This window comes from Prinia subflava, chromosome 3, assembly GCF_021018805.1.
Source record: "Prinia subflava isolate CZ2003 ecotype Zambia chromosome 3, Cam_Psub_1.2, whole genome shotgun sequence".
NCBI lineage: Eukaryota > Metazoa > Chordata > Aves > Passeriformes > Cisticolidae > Prinia > Prinia subflava.
The window spans coordinates 17,135,527-17,149,213 of record NC_086249.1 but is presented as its reverse complement, the minus strand read 5'-3'; the positions used below and the strand labels follow the sequence as shown (position 1 = coordinate 17,149,213).

The 13,687-nt window shown below is 46.8% G+C and overlaps 1 protein-coding gene across 5 annotated transcripts in view; it reads right to left on the bottom strand.

Annotated features, from left to right (window-relative positions):
- Nucleotides 1-243: 243 nt before the first annotated feature.
- Nucleotides 244-13,687, bottom strand: part of NHLH2 (nescient helix-loop-helix 2) — a 50,968-nt gene continuing 37,524 nt past the window's right edge. For 2 of the 5 annotated variants that reach the window (XM_063394082.1, XM_063394083.1), the window contains 3 exons: nt 11,775-11,947; nt 4,300-4,377; nt 244-2,361 (listed from right to left, as the gene is read on the bottom strand). In XM_063394082.1, the coding sequence (XP_063250152.1) occupies nt 1,910-2,341 (432 nt within the window). In that variant the 5' untranslated portion in view covers nt 2,342-2,361; nt 4,300-4,377; nt 11,775-11,947 and the 3' untranslated portion in view covers nt 244-1,909. Of the gene's footprint in view, nt 2,362-4,299; nt 4,378-9,184; nt 9,985-11,255; nt 12,860-13,687 lie in introns of those variants that run through there. The other 3 variants (XM_063394081.1, XR_010079951.1, XR_010079950.1) reach the window with 3 other exon arrangements.

The window sequence follows — 13,687 nt, the reverse complement described above, 5'->3', positions numbered from 1 at the left end:
CAAGTAAGAATGGATGACCAAGCCACCAGAGTCAATGGCAGTATTCAAATTATAGGTAAAATTAACCCCTTGTGGTAAATGAGAAAAGGGTTTAATAAATGAAATGGTCTCACATTGCTCGGGTAATAACCTGTCTGCCACTGAGTCTGTATCTGTTCCATATTTCAAATGACAAGATTTGGCAATGAAACCTTATCTAAAAGATTATGGTTGAGGTTTTCTAAAGTAGGGAAAGGGCACGAGATTTTTCCTTGGTTTCTGTAGAATAAGACCTGGCCAGAGAGGGATCAAAGCTGAGTTTAAACAAGAGAAAGAAAACCCAGTGCACTCAGGCAGGACAAAACAGATTGGGTGGTAAAGCCAGACATTTCAAAGAGTGAGATAGCAAAACAGGGTCTTGCAAGCATCAGATTGGATTTTACAGCTTGACCTTTGTAACATGTGACCAGATGCCAGTCAGGATGAGAGTGGGAGACAGTGACAGCAAGGGTCCGGTGTCTCCTTTGCTTTTGGGCAGGGCAGCTTTTGGGCAGGGCAGCCAGCTGAGAGCGGCTGGAGCAGGGGAGCTGTGGTGGAGGGACTACACTCCAAGTCTCCCTAGGAAGAGGCAGGTAACCTGTTGAAGCTTCCCATGCACGACTTGAGAAGCCTTTGCAATCCTTATTCATAAAGACATCTCATGTCTGTCTTACAGAAGGACCAACAGGGAAAAATAATTAGGAAAAAACAGCTTTTATTTGATACTTTTATTTATATGCAAAACAGCTCACCATTCATGAGAGATATGAAAAACGCATCAGATAGAAACCAGATTTATCTATTTTCACTACAAAATATTGCATTATATAAAGCAACATAGACACACAAAAAAACCCTGAAAAAGACTAAAATCTTTGGATAGCAGATGTGGTTTTTTTTCTTTTACTCTTTTGTCCCTAAAATGCGCTTCTTATTTTAAGAGATTCACAGCAAAGAACATGAAACATTTTCAGGTTATAGAATTTTTTTTGGTTGTCACAAAGGAAAGCAGTCCTGGATTTACTTTTCTTTTCTTTCTTTTTTTTTTCTTTTTTTTTTTAGGAAAAAATGTCCTTTCCTAAAAATATACCACACACATACACACCCACGCTCACTCCCACACACATGCATGTATACACACACGCACATATACACCCACAAAAAAACTACTTCCCTTATAAACGATTTGCAAAGTACTTTTCAGACGCAACTATAGATCAGAATAACAACAAGTTTTTTTAAAAAAAACCTCTCCTAGTTAAGTGCTAGTGGTTGTTGATCCCATACAAGGAAAGAAAGAAAAAAAAGGCAAGAGCAAATGCCTTGATATATATAAAATATACTTATAAACAGGGAGGGAGGGGAGGTTTGTGGTACACAAGTGCAATATAATTGGAGGGAAAAATAAATTAAAAAGAAAAGAAAATGAACACTGTATTGATCTCAACAAACACTCATGAAGTCAAACATAATATTCCACAGGAGAAAGTGTAAACACCCGACTATAGAAACCAATTGGCACGAAGTATCCAAAGTAAAATTGCCACCACTCTGAAAAATAAATAAATCTTGAAAAAAATAAATTGTCAACTCCTTCTACCATAAATAAAAAATAGTTATTTTTAACTGCACCCATGGGTCACACGTTTAAGGTCACAAGTAGATGTTTTTGGATATATATAAAGGGGCACTTGACAGCCTGAAGAGACAATCCGGTTTTACACTTCTCTTCGAAAAGCGGGCTCTCCACCGGGCGGGAGCCCCGCGGGGGGAGCGCAAGCAGCAGGGACCCCCCCGCCCCGCCGCCCGCCCCGGGGAAGGCGCTGCCCGCCGCGGCCGGACCCGGGCCGGCGGGACTGGGGGTCCCGGGGCTCCGGGCGTCTCTCGGGCACTACACGTCCAGCACGTGGTTGAGATAGGAGATGTAGCAGATGGCGAGGCGCAGGATCTCGATCTTGGAGAGCTTCTTGTCGGGGGGCAGGGTGGGCAGCAGCTTGCGCAGCTCGGCGAAGGCCAGGTTGAAGGCCTCCACGCGGATCCGCTCACGCGTGGCGTGGGCCGAGCGGTACTTGGCCGTGGCGCGGCGCCGCCGGCGCTTCTCCTCCCGGCTCAGCGGCGGCGGGTGCAGCCCGGGCCGGCCCCCGCCGCGGCCCTCCCCGCCGCCGCCGCCGCCCCGGCCCTCGCCGCCGCCGCCCTCGGCGGGCTCCGGATCGGAGACGCAGCAGCTGAGCGCCTGGGCGTCCGCGCCGCCCAGGGACTCCGGGTCGGAGGGCGCCGAGGAGGGGTGGTCGGAGTCGGCAGCTTGGTCCGGGCTAAGCATCATCTTGGAGGGGGCGGAGGAGCCTTCCCGAGACAGAGAAGCAGAGAGAGCGGGTCAGCGCCCCGGCCCCGCGATACAGGGGAAAGGCGGGGAGCAGGGACACGGGCAGGGACATCAGGGACATGCCGGCCCCCGCGCCCTGCCCCCGGCGCCGGTACCGCCCGACCGGGGCGGGGGGAGAGCCGGGTGGACGAGTCACGGCTCCTTCAGGGAGTACTAATGAAAGTAATATCGGGCATAAACGATACCCCGTCATTTAACCATCCCTTCTCTAGCGTTTGACGGCAGCTTCAGCGGAATATACACTTCCTGCCGTTATTCCCTGCGCTTCCTTGGGTGTTCAAACAGGCCCTGAGAGCAATAGAGGATTTTTTAAAAATTATTATTTTTTTTTTTAAAGCAAGATAATATTCAGTGTTTCAATATTATGGGGATTCCCCCCGCCCCCCCTTCCCCCCTCCCTACCAGGTCCCAAATTTTAATATTGTCCTTTCTGGCCTGCCAGTCTCTGCTTAACCGTTTCTCTTTCGGCAACGCTCTACGGGATCCAGGCTACAGACATGATACTTTTAAATACACTGCTCAGGGCTCCACAAATATAACAAGGCCGGTGGGGAGATTTATTTCCCCAATCCCTACGGGATCTGATATATCTGCAAGGCTCTCCCCTCCGCTCTTTTCTCTGCGCTCCTCCTTTTTTTCTTTTTCTTTCTTTCCTTTCCTGCTACTAATCGTTCAGGTAGCGATTGGCTAACGATCAAATGGGAATGTTTGGAGAGTTTCCGTTTCCTAAGCGTGGGATTCAAAAAGAAGCAAAACCCAAAGCAGAGGCCGAACTTTTCCATCCCTTTAAATTTTCCCTCCTCTCCCCTCCCTGCGCGAAAAGAGGGGGAGGCTAAATAAATAAATAAATAAATGCGGACGTGCCTTTCAAAAGAAAATTGAATCGTATCTTCTTGCGGCCTCACAGAGCACCATCTGTCATGTAGACAGCAATACAAATCCGAGCGCGTCCGTGGACATGCCGGCATGTAATAAAACAATACATCAGGCAACTAGTGAATAACCTTGGACACAAATGTGTGTGTGTGTGTGTGTCTGTGCAGCTGGGGTGTCGAGTGAGGTGGGGAGCGAGCCCGACGGAGGGGGGAACATCGCATCCTCCCTTCCCCCGAATTAAGATTGTAAAGTATTTCCACATAAAGTTTCCAGGGAAAGTCCCGGTCGGGCCTCAGACCCGGTTGGGAAAAATAAACTATTATTATTGTTGTAGTTAACAATAATAATAATACTAATAATAACCACACGGTCAGGGCAGTTCTTCCCAGGCAGGGCTAGAGCCGAGCCTCCCCCAACGGGGCGAGCCGCGGGGCACGCGTGGCGGGGCAGAGGGGCTCCGCCGGGGCCGAGGCTCAGCGCTCCCCGGGGTGCGCAGGACTACGGAGTGGGAGAGAAGAGCCCTTCCTTCCCCGGAAAAGGGCCGTCTCTGGCCAGGGCCGTCGGAAACGCGTTCTCTTCGATTTTTAATAAGGAGCGTTAATCAGGCCCACAAGGCAGGAGTAGGGGAAAAAACCCATTAGCGCTCAAGTCAGGTATCGGTGATCTCGTGGGGCAAAAAGATAAAGAGGAAAGGTTTAAAATCACCTTTCAACTGGCACCTAAGCGAGGGGGCTTATGCAAAAAGCACGCTAGAGATGCAGGATTTAAAGGGCCGTTGTATGAAAACGGGCAATTAAAGCGGTGGTTCCTGAAAAAAGTTGCTTAGAGGTTTCTCTAAGGTGTGTGTTGAATTTTTCGCTTTGATTTGGATTTATCTGTACTGTGGGGTTTGGCGTGCTGATTCAGAAAGAGGCTTACCCCCCCACCCTCCCCATTTTTTTTTTTTTTAAATTATTATTATTACAGTAAACCCATGCCCCGTGCTACCTGCAAAAGGGAAAGATATTGCTAAGGCTGCTTACCTCGGTGGAGTCGTTTGGATAGCCTTTCTCTCCAGGTCCCCTCGCCCCCTCGGCGATTTCTTTACAGTTCAAATGACCCTTCGGGAGCGGAGCATGGAAAAATTAAAAAATCAAAATCAAATAAAATTAATTACGAGCGAAAAAGTGTCCTGCTCGAATGGGGAAAGGCAGATCTCATCCCTCGCCGCGGCCTCCAGCGCTCCAGAGATGGGAGATGTTATACTGTCGTGTTTGTTTGCAGAGTATAAATAACAACTTAAGTTACTTACGATGCATCAGGGGAGAAAAAGCTTTTCCCCATCAAAGTCCTCCTCCGCCCGTCTGTCCGGGGCAGTGGCTGCAGCGCACCGGAGGCTTCGGCCGCTCGGTTTTAGAGGAGGAAAGTGCCCTCTCCCCCGCTTTTCTTCCTCCTCTTCCCGACCGCGATAAATAACAAAAGGGACGCGGCGACAGCACCGGCACCGTCCGGGATTATTCCCTCTCTCCCGCCCCCTCAGCCTCTCCTTCCCTGTGGCAGCCCCGCCGCTCCCGGGCCGGGCGCGGGGCCCGGGGCGCAGAGCCCGGAGCCCGGGGCGCGGGGCCCGGCGCGGCGCTGCCGGCTTTGTTCCGCCGCGGCCCCACGCACGGGCACGCCGCGGGTCGGGGTAACAATGCGTCGCTCCCTCCTTTCTTCTCTATTCTTTTTTTTTTGGGGGGTGAGGGGGTTGTAACTTGAGGTTTTGTTAATTCACCGGTCCGGTGGAGAGGGGCAGGAGCGGGGGAGACGCCGTCGGAAAATGAATGTTTGGTTTAGTTCTTCTTCTGGTCCTTCAAGAACTGGCGAGGGGAGAAAAAAAAGGATAAACGAAACCCCCATCCGTCCCTGAGCTTACTAACTCCTCCTGCATCTTTCGAGTGAAAAATAAAGCAAAATATGCGAACGCTGAAAAAGAAAAACAAAACGAAATAAACGAAAATCTCGGCGCGGGTTCGGAGCGGCTGCGAGAGATAACGGCGGTGCAGGACAAGGTACGCTCACATGCACAAAAAGAAAGTGCAGTTCCTCCTCCCACCCCTCCCGGAGTGGCAAAGAAGCCAAGGAGGGGTGCGGAAGGTGGCAGGGGCGAGACAGACAGACGGAGCGGAGATGCGTGTGCATCCACTTCTGGTACCAAAGGGTTTCGCCTAGAGATGGTCGGAAGAGATAAAGGCTCAGAGAAAAGGGGGCGGCATTTTTTCCCTCTTAAATTGGTATTTAATGGGAAAGCCTATTGGACAGAAACCTGGACACGAGTCACTTAATTGGACTTGACATCTGTCACAGTGTGGGAGTTTTCACAGCCCAAATATTTTCAGCAGATCAGATTCTCGCTGAATCTGTGCCACAAATTATAACAGTCGAGAGCAGCCCATGATATAAACCCTAGCCTCTGGATATACAGTCTCTAGCCATGCTCGCTCCCACTGCCGTCATCTCCCCCCGCCCAAATATTGGATACCCACTGATCTAGAAAAACACCGCTGGCATTTCACATGTAAGCTAATAAATAAGCTTTAAACATCAATTTGCATCATGTATACCAAGCTTGTGGAGAATCATCAGACTGGTTTCTTAGTTCATTTATTTTGGCGGTCCCCCTGCCCTGTCTCCCACCCACCCCCAATCCCAGTGTGTGGCTGGCGTGGACCTGTCAGAGCCAGGGGGACAGAAAGTCTCCCCCACTCCCTCTGCCTCCTGCCCTCCCTGCTCCAGTGCACAGACAATGAGGCGAGGGAGTCAGCCATGAGTCTGTGGCTTTTCTGCTCTCAAGAGACTGGATGGAGGCAGGCCCCTTCGTGCCTGAGTCAGGAGATGCCTGTAACCAAAGTGACTCCTCTTGCTGTCACCCTGCTCCAGCCCCTGCCAGATGGCAGTGCCTTTTCTTCTCTGATCCCCATTACCCTCCCTGCAGATCCCTTCAAATGGGTGCCATAGTCACTTTCCTGGGTGTAATTGTCTTCTTCCATGCAGACTTTTCTGTACTGGTAGGCTCCCTTTAGAGCCCCCAAAAAGAGACAGTGGGAGGGGTGGGTAAGACAGAGCAGAACTGATGCTGCTGCTCACCAGCAGCTCAGTGGGTGGTTCTGGGTCCCATCAGCAGGCAGCATGGGGGAGAGGTGGCAGGAAGATACTTGCAGGGACCTCTGAGGGTCATTCATATGCAACAGGCTGGAAGATCTCTGAAAGGGGAGAGATTCTGCACTTGGTATGATTTACAGGACTTTAACAAGAATGAGTAGCATGCCTGAGTAATTTTGGGGTTTGTCTATTTTTTTTTAATGGTGATACTTTTGCAAAGAATATAACCCCCCTGCATGACACCTGGCCCACTAGGGAAAGAAATGCCTGAAAGTGGATCCTAATGAGCACTTCTTCCAGAGAAATTTGGGGATTTATCTCTCTTCCCTCACCCATAACAAGTCTCCAAGGCAGCAAGAGGCTATCACTTGCTGCCACTGGTTCCATGGATATCCAACATGATCCCGGCAGGGCTTCTGGAGATGCTTGTCTAAGCTATCCCTGTCTGCATTGGGACATGCCAGGAAGATTCAGATGCAATTCACCGAGGCTGGGGCACATCCCCATTCAGTTCACCTTACTGGTAACCTTCACAGGTGCTCCTTGGAGATCAGGATCTGGACTGTTCAAGGTCACTGTGCTCCACATTCCAAGATCCAAGATCCCATTCCATCAAATGACCAGCATTCCAGACTTCAATGAGAATGCTGTGGAGATCTTCTCCAGTTCTTTTTTGACTGTGCCTGCGGGCTTTGGCTTGCAGCGCTCCCCAAGGTGTAAGTCTGAGGCCTCAGCCCACAGAAGCTGCAGGTGATGGAATAAGTAGCTGGCTAAGGCTGCCACAGATAACAGCCAGGAAGCTGCTAATTCATGCAAGCCACCCTGCTCTCTGCTACAGATGCTGTCATCATATGGCTTGCTTTTCAGTTTTAATTTTCAGGAAAAGACCAAACAGTTGCTTCACAATGCTGTTCAGTTATGATGGACATTTTTGACACCTCATAAAGCACTGGTTACTGCCCCTGGGATTTGATTACCCCACTGCTCCACTACCAGATGTGTTAAATCTAGAGGAACCCAGTTTGCCCTGGGCATGCCAGGCCTGGGGTGTCTACCCAAACCTCTCTGCTGGGATACTGCAAACCTTCTCACATCAACTGCAAGACACAGGGTGTGGTCTCTGTATCTTTAGCCTTAAAAAGCCAGTCAGAAATGCTGGAGCTGACAGTCTGGCTCTTCTCTGACCAAATAAAGCCCCAAAGCCCAGAGGCAGGGCCAAATTCTCCCAGCAGAGAGCTCTCCTGTCCGTCACCACTCACACCTGGAGCAAGAGGTTGGTTTTGAGAGCTCAACATGCATTGGGGGCAACTGGCCCAGGCGTGAAAATCACCAGAAACAATCAGAAACTGAGGGACAAAAATGCATTTAATGGAAACTAGAAGTTCCACTTTGACAAAAGAAGGATGTCTATAGGTCTCCCTCAAGCTCTTTTTGTCTTTGCCTTAGGAAATAGCTCACAGCAAGTAAAGACCTGCATGTTGGCAATCAGTATGGTCCCAAAGGAAGATTTATAGATGCAAAGCCACCTTATGATTTATATTTATATCCCCAAATACACACAGAGCCAGCCACAAGTCTCTGGTTGGCCTCTTCACTAAGCAAGGACCTCACTGGCATCAAGGCAAGCTAAGATTCCCACACAGTTTCAAAGATGCCCTCAATGATTTGGCTTCTCCATAAAAGGTGAAACTGCAACCTACAAGCTACACCTGCTGAAGAGAAAGTGAATAGGAAAAACAGTGGCAAAACTAGAGTCTCCAGTCTGTACAGTGGGCATCCAGGGATATTATATGGCTGTGGCCTTACTGCAGACTAAATCCACGATAGTGATCCTTGCAGCACAGGTGGACGTGAATCTCCTGAAGAAGAATTTGGGATTTCATTCTGCCATGCTGGAGGGCTCTGAGGGAGTTATAAACATCTCTTCTTTACCTGTTTTGAGATGTTGCCTGGCTGGAGGTACAGGAGAAGGGGAGGTGGTTTCCTGTGAACAGCATTGCAGCTCACACTGCTCTTTCCCAGCGACTTAAGTTTAATGAGAATGAAAGGAGCGCATAGGAAGGCTCAGCATGAACAAAGCCACATCCTACCTTTGTTGGGGCCATCTCACTGAAAAGCAGGATGAAAATCATTCTATTTTGACTTCCAGGGCTTGCTGACAAGCCAATAAAACCTTATGAACCAGACTGCTCCCTAGGTAAGTCCTAACACAGAACTAATATTAGTTAATTCATTAATGATAGCCAATAAAAGTTGCCCACTCTTGTGTGACTTACAGTGAACTGCCACAGGCCACCAAACAATATCAAGTCATAGGTGATACTGAACTTGTGACGGAGACTCACAATTCAGGGTTTTTTCAGGCTTCAGTGGGACCACACTTTGGAAAGGCAAGATTCAGAAGAGGATTGTCTTCAGGATGTAGTAGGAAGAGACAAGATTGAAAACAGTGCTGCCATGTGATGGTATTTTATGGAAAGAGGGCACCTTCTTGTGTGAACATCTCATATTCACATCACACAATGATTCAAAGGTGATGTCATTTGTGAGAATAGTCTGGGTTGGTGCATAGCCCCTAAAGGTCTAAAAAGGTGAAGCACTAGCACCCTGAGCAGTCCTTCTGGCCTAGAAAAGTAGAATAATGAAAGAATCCAACTGGTCTCTCTAGCACTGGGCCAGGTATTAGGTAATAATTTTTCACTTTCAGCTTGAGCAAATCTCTTAGGCCTGCTGTGGGGAGACATCAAACATGGGAATCTACAATGCTGCTTTTATGGTGTTGCTTGTCAGAGCAGAGCTGCACTTCCATTACCTACATGTCCTCTGTCTGCCGAAAGGACAGCTTTCTAGGATACTTGAGAACATCCATTCTCTTTTATAGCATACGCCATTCACGTTGCTGGCATATGCTGCCCATTGAAATAAATGGAGCTTGTCACTCTTGGACGTGTTCCTTGGAAATAAACGGTCAAACAAATTAGAACACTGAGCCATGAAATCCTTGTCCTTTTGAAAAATCTGCACTGGATGTAGCTCATGGTTTCCTCATGGTGATATTTTTTGTTTTTCCATTGTTCATGTTTACTTTCTCTGAGGCTGTTCTAATAACAGGTCAGGAGCTTTGAGGCTGCAGGCAGGAACAGCCTGCAGCTGGGTAAGGGAAAAAAATAATGTTCCATGAATAGAGGTACTAGGGCCACCAGGTCTGGGTGTGAGTTCACCCTGGGTGGGGTCTGCCAGCGTTTGTGGGACAGGCAGGACCCTCAGCTGCTCCGCTGCAAATATGAATGTGACTTCCCTGGGGATGGCAGCTATGTTTAAGCCAGTAGCCTCCAGTTGAAATATATGGCTTTTGAACAAAATGCTGATTCTTTTTTTCTGATGGCAGTCTTTGGCTTATGAACCTTGGTCTCCACTTCTCATCTTTTCCTTTGTTTGTTGGACTAGAAGAGACATGGCATTAAGATCCAGCTGCCACTGTAAAGAGCCAGGTGTGCACATGAGGGTGGTCATGCCCCTTCACTGCCACATTGTCTTGACCTCTCCAAAGATCGTCCTTGTGATATCAGTGAGTATTCACAGCTCTCCTGAGAGAAGGGTATTTTGAGAAATGGAAGATGATGATGAGTTTTTAAAGGCAGAAGGGACCACTGTGAGCATCTCCCTGTAGGCTGAAGGTCACAGGACTTCCCTCTTAATTTCCTTTGTGTGGAAATTTTTCAGAAATAATGCCCATTCATGGTTTAAACATTGATGGTGGTGGAGGATTCCCAATGATGCCTGGCAAGTTACTCCACCAGCTGTTTCTCTCCACTGTTGAAAACACTGATGTGAAAAATGAGTATGCACACCTTCAGCATGCAGCTGTGGGATTGTTTTATATCTTGGCCCCTGGATTAAGAGTTCTGTTTTATGTTATCAAGTTTAGGTGGGATTTTGGAAACAGGTATATGCATGTGTGCTGTATTGCTGACATGCCTGCATGCACCAGTTATTAGCTTGGACTTTCTGGTCATGAAGAGCAGAGCTAAAGCTATTACTGCTGCTCAGGTCAAATGTCTGGAAATTTTGGACAAATGGGAAAATCCACCTGGGCAAATATTTCAGACAGAAAGAGAAGACATGCCTGAGTAAACCCAGACATCTGTTGGTCCTTCCTAGGTCAGTATTCATTAGCAGTGGCCATATCAATTCTGCAGCCTTCTTTTTGCTAAACTAACAGGATTCAATGCCTTGTCGTTTATGCAGAAGAGACCAAGTCTGTTTTATTTCTAAGGTTGTTCTGATCATGGGATATTTCCCGTTCTTCCTGTCCACAGACCAGAAATGTGATGCTTAGCATGCCAAACTGTGAATGTAGAACAAGAAATACTTACTCTGCTCTATAGTGAGTCTGTAAGACCCTAATGCAGCCTGGATTCTCCTGGAATGGGTCTATTAGGAAATCAGATAACACTAAAATTATGGAAAACGTGTAAAAACCTAAGAATATTCATAGTGGATTAGACCAAAGGTATCTTGTTTTCAGCATTACCAAAAGAGGGAAACCGGTAAGAATAACATAAATCTACAGTGGTACTGCCCTCAAATATTCCCCTGACATCCAGTTAATTAAAGTTTAATGCACTGGATGAATTTTCCTTTTCTGAATTTGTCAAGTTGTGGTTTGAATGCATGTGACTTTTCAGCATCCATAATTTCCCATGGAAAGGACTTTTCCGTGAGCCATGTAATTTAGGTAAAAACATAAAGAGATGCTTGTAAACATGTTTGCAAATAAAATAGCCAAGTTTGCTGAATTACTGTGGCTTCTGTTGCTGATGAGCACATGAAGAGTAGCATTGAGTATGTGGGCAGTAGTGCCTTATGTTTTCAATGAATGCTTTTGGTTGGAAACATAAACAGTGCGTGGATTAAAGCCAGTTAAGAAAAAGAGGAGGAATCTCTTGTGGTCTGGGTAAGAGGAGAGAAGCAAGACCAAGACCTGTTCCTTGAAATGGATCACCTTTAATTGACTGGGCCAGGATCTGAAAGTGAGACTAGTCATACACAAGCACACACAATCATTATATGGGTTGGAGCCATGGAAAGTGTCCACGTGGATCATGCACTAAAGGAGTTAACAAAACAAGCCAGAACCAGAGATGTGTTAATCTTTGCAAGGAACTCGGTGGCAATCTCCGCACATAAATAACTAGTGAGGAATTTACGAATTAAGCAGGACAAATAGGAGGAACTTGGTGATTTTTACACAGGCCTGATGCACTAAATGAGGAGTGTGGGTTTATGTGGCTCCCAGACACACACGGCTGGCAGGCAGCAGTCAGTGAATCGAGGGGGAGGCAGACACCGTGTGCTTTGCCACCAAGGACCTTACCTGTGCACATGTGTGCAACTGCTGGCTGCCAGGGTGAGGAAAGAAAAAGTAGATGTCAAGTCTATCTGGCAGCCAATGCATCTGTCTTCTGTCTTTCACTCACCCACAGTCGAGGTGGAACTTGGTTATTTTTAAATGTGATGTCTGTGTGTAGCCATGGGGAATGCTCTTTCCTATGAAAAAGAAAAAGAAAAAAAGAAAAAGAAAAAGAAAAAAATTAAGATTTTGCAGCAACTTGCATTCTATAAGCAGATGTTTCTCCCTCTATTGATGCCAAGCACCCCAGCCCACAGGCTTCCTTTCTTTACTAGGAAGTAGAACTTGTAAAACAAAACCCAGTCATCATTACTGGGCTGCTCAGGCCACTTGACCAGGGAAGAAAAGCTGCCATGGCCTCACAGGAGGTACCAGGTACTCTGCCCAGTTCAGTGTCTTTTCCCCAGCCATGTCCAATATCAGCATCTCCTGGAAGGAGCAGAAAGGTTTTCACCAGGATGTGGAGTGGTCAAGACCATTTTATTTCTACTTGTATAGCTTAGGCTAGCTGTAACTGGCTTTATGTTGCCTTCTGTGAGTTGTATGGTCATTCCTGGTAAAGGAGGCAAATTGATTTACTCCAAGAAGTTATTCAGGCCTAACAAATTGTTTGTCCTATCAAAATGTTTCCAGGGAATCAGGTGTCTGAAAAGCCATTCCTTTCCCACAGATGTGTAAACCATATCCTAGGCTCCATCCCTGTAGTCTTAACATCCTCCAACAGCTACATCTCCCTCAACTTCCAGACCTCTGGTTCTCTGTTCCTGAGCATGTGGAAGATGGTGTTGGGTCTTCTGTGTCTTCAGTCATTTCCATTGACCACGTGCTCCATTTCACTGAGGCTATGTAGCACGAGTGTCCTGCTTTTTGAGATTCTCTCTGAACTTAAACCAGCTAGGTCACTGACTGCTGGATGTCCCTCTCCTTCTATTCCCATAATTTTGAACTCTATCTTCTGGTGTGGGCTCTAGAGTTGGTTTTGCATCCTCTTCTTGGACATGTTTCCTCATATCTTTTTCAATATGAAATTTGTCCATTGGACACTGTTATCCTTCCTGCCTGGACCCCCTATTTCCCCTTTTGTTTCCCCATGCTGTTATTTGTTTTTGTTCATCATAAACTATTCTCAAACTACCTATTTGTGTGGTCCCTTGTTTGAAGGGGAGAAGTCTTAACAAGAAGACTGGCTGGTCAGAACTCAGTCCAAGTGAAGAACACAGCCTCCCTGAAGGATCAAATAACCTCTGTTATCTTTTCAGGATTTCCTCATGAACTCAGACCATTTCTATCTGTACCTATGACAATGCTCGCTGCTTATAGGAGCTCTACTGAAACATCCTAGGGTAGTAACTCCTTATGTATATGTGTATATGTATATATATGTGTATATGTATACATATATATACGAATTCAGATAGGCACATTTGTATGGCAGCTTATTTAGATTCTTCTCAGATTTTCTGCTTGTCTTCTCAAGAAAAGTCCACTTTAGGGCTACAATTAAAGATGAAATAAAAAAAAAAGCAATTGCATGTCAAGGAAATTTCATGTTATAATTCACATTCTAATTTACTCCTTCTTCTGTGGCCTCTGTGTTCCTGTCTGCAGGGTTAGTATGAGACATGAGTCTGGATTTTTTCTGGAGTCATGATTATGTAAAATTACAGCATCCTTTTTAAAAAGTGCTTCTAGCCCTCATGGTGTTGAGATGAATTTGAAACTGTGCCTGGAGAGTGTCAGACGTAGAGAAGTATGAATGTGTATGAAGAGTACTGAGGTCAAAATTCTATGAGATATGAACTATCTAGCATCATTTTGATGGGGCACAATTTCATCGTTCACAGTTACTGACAAGATTTTTAATAAGACTAGAGATG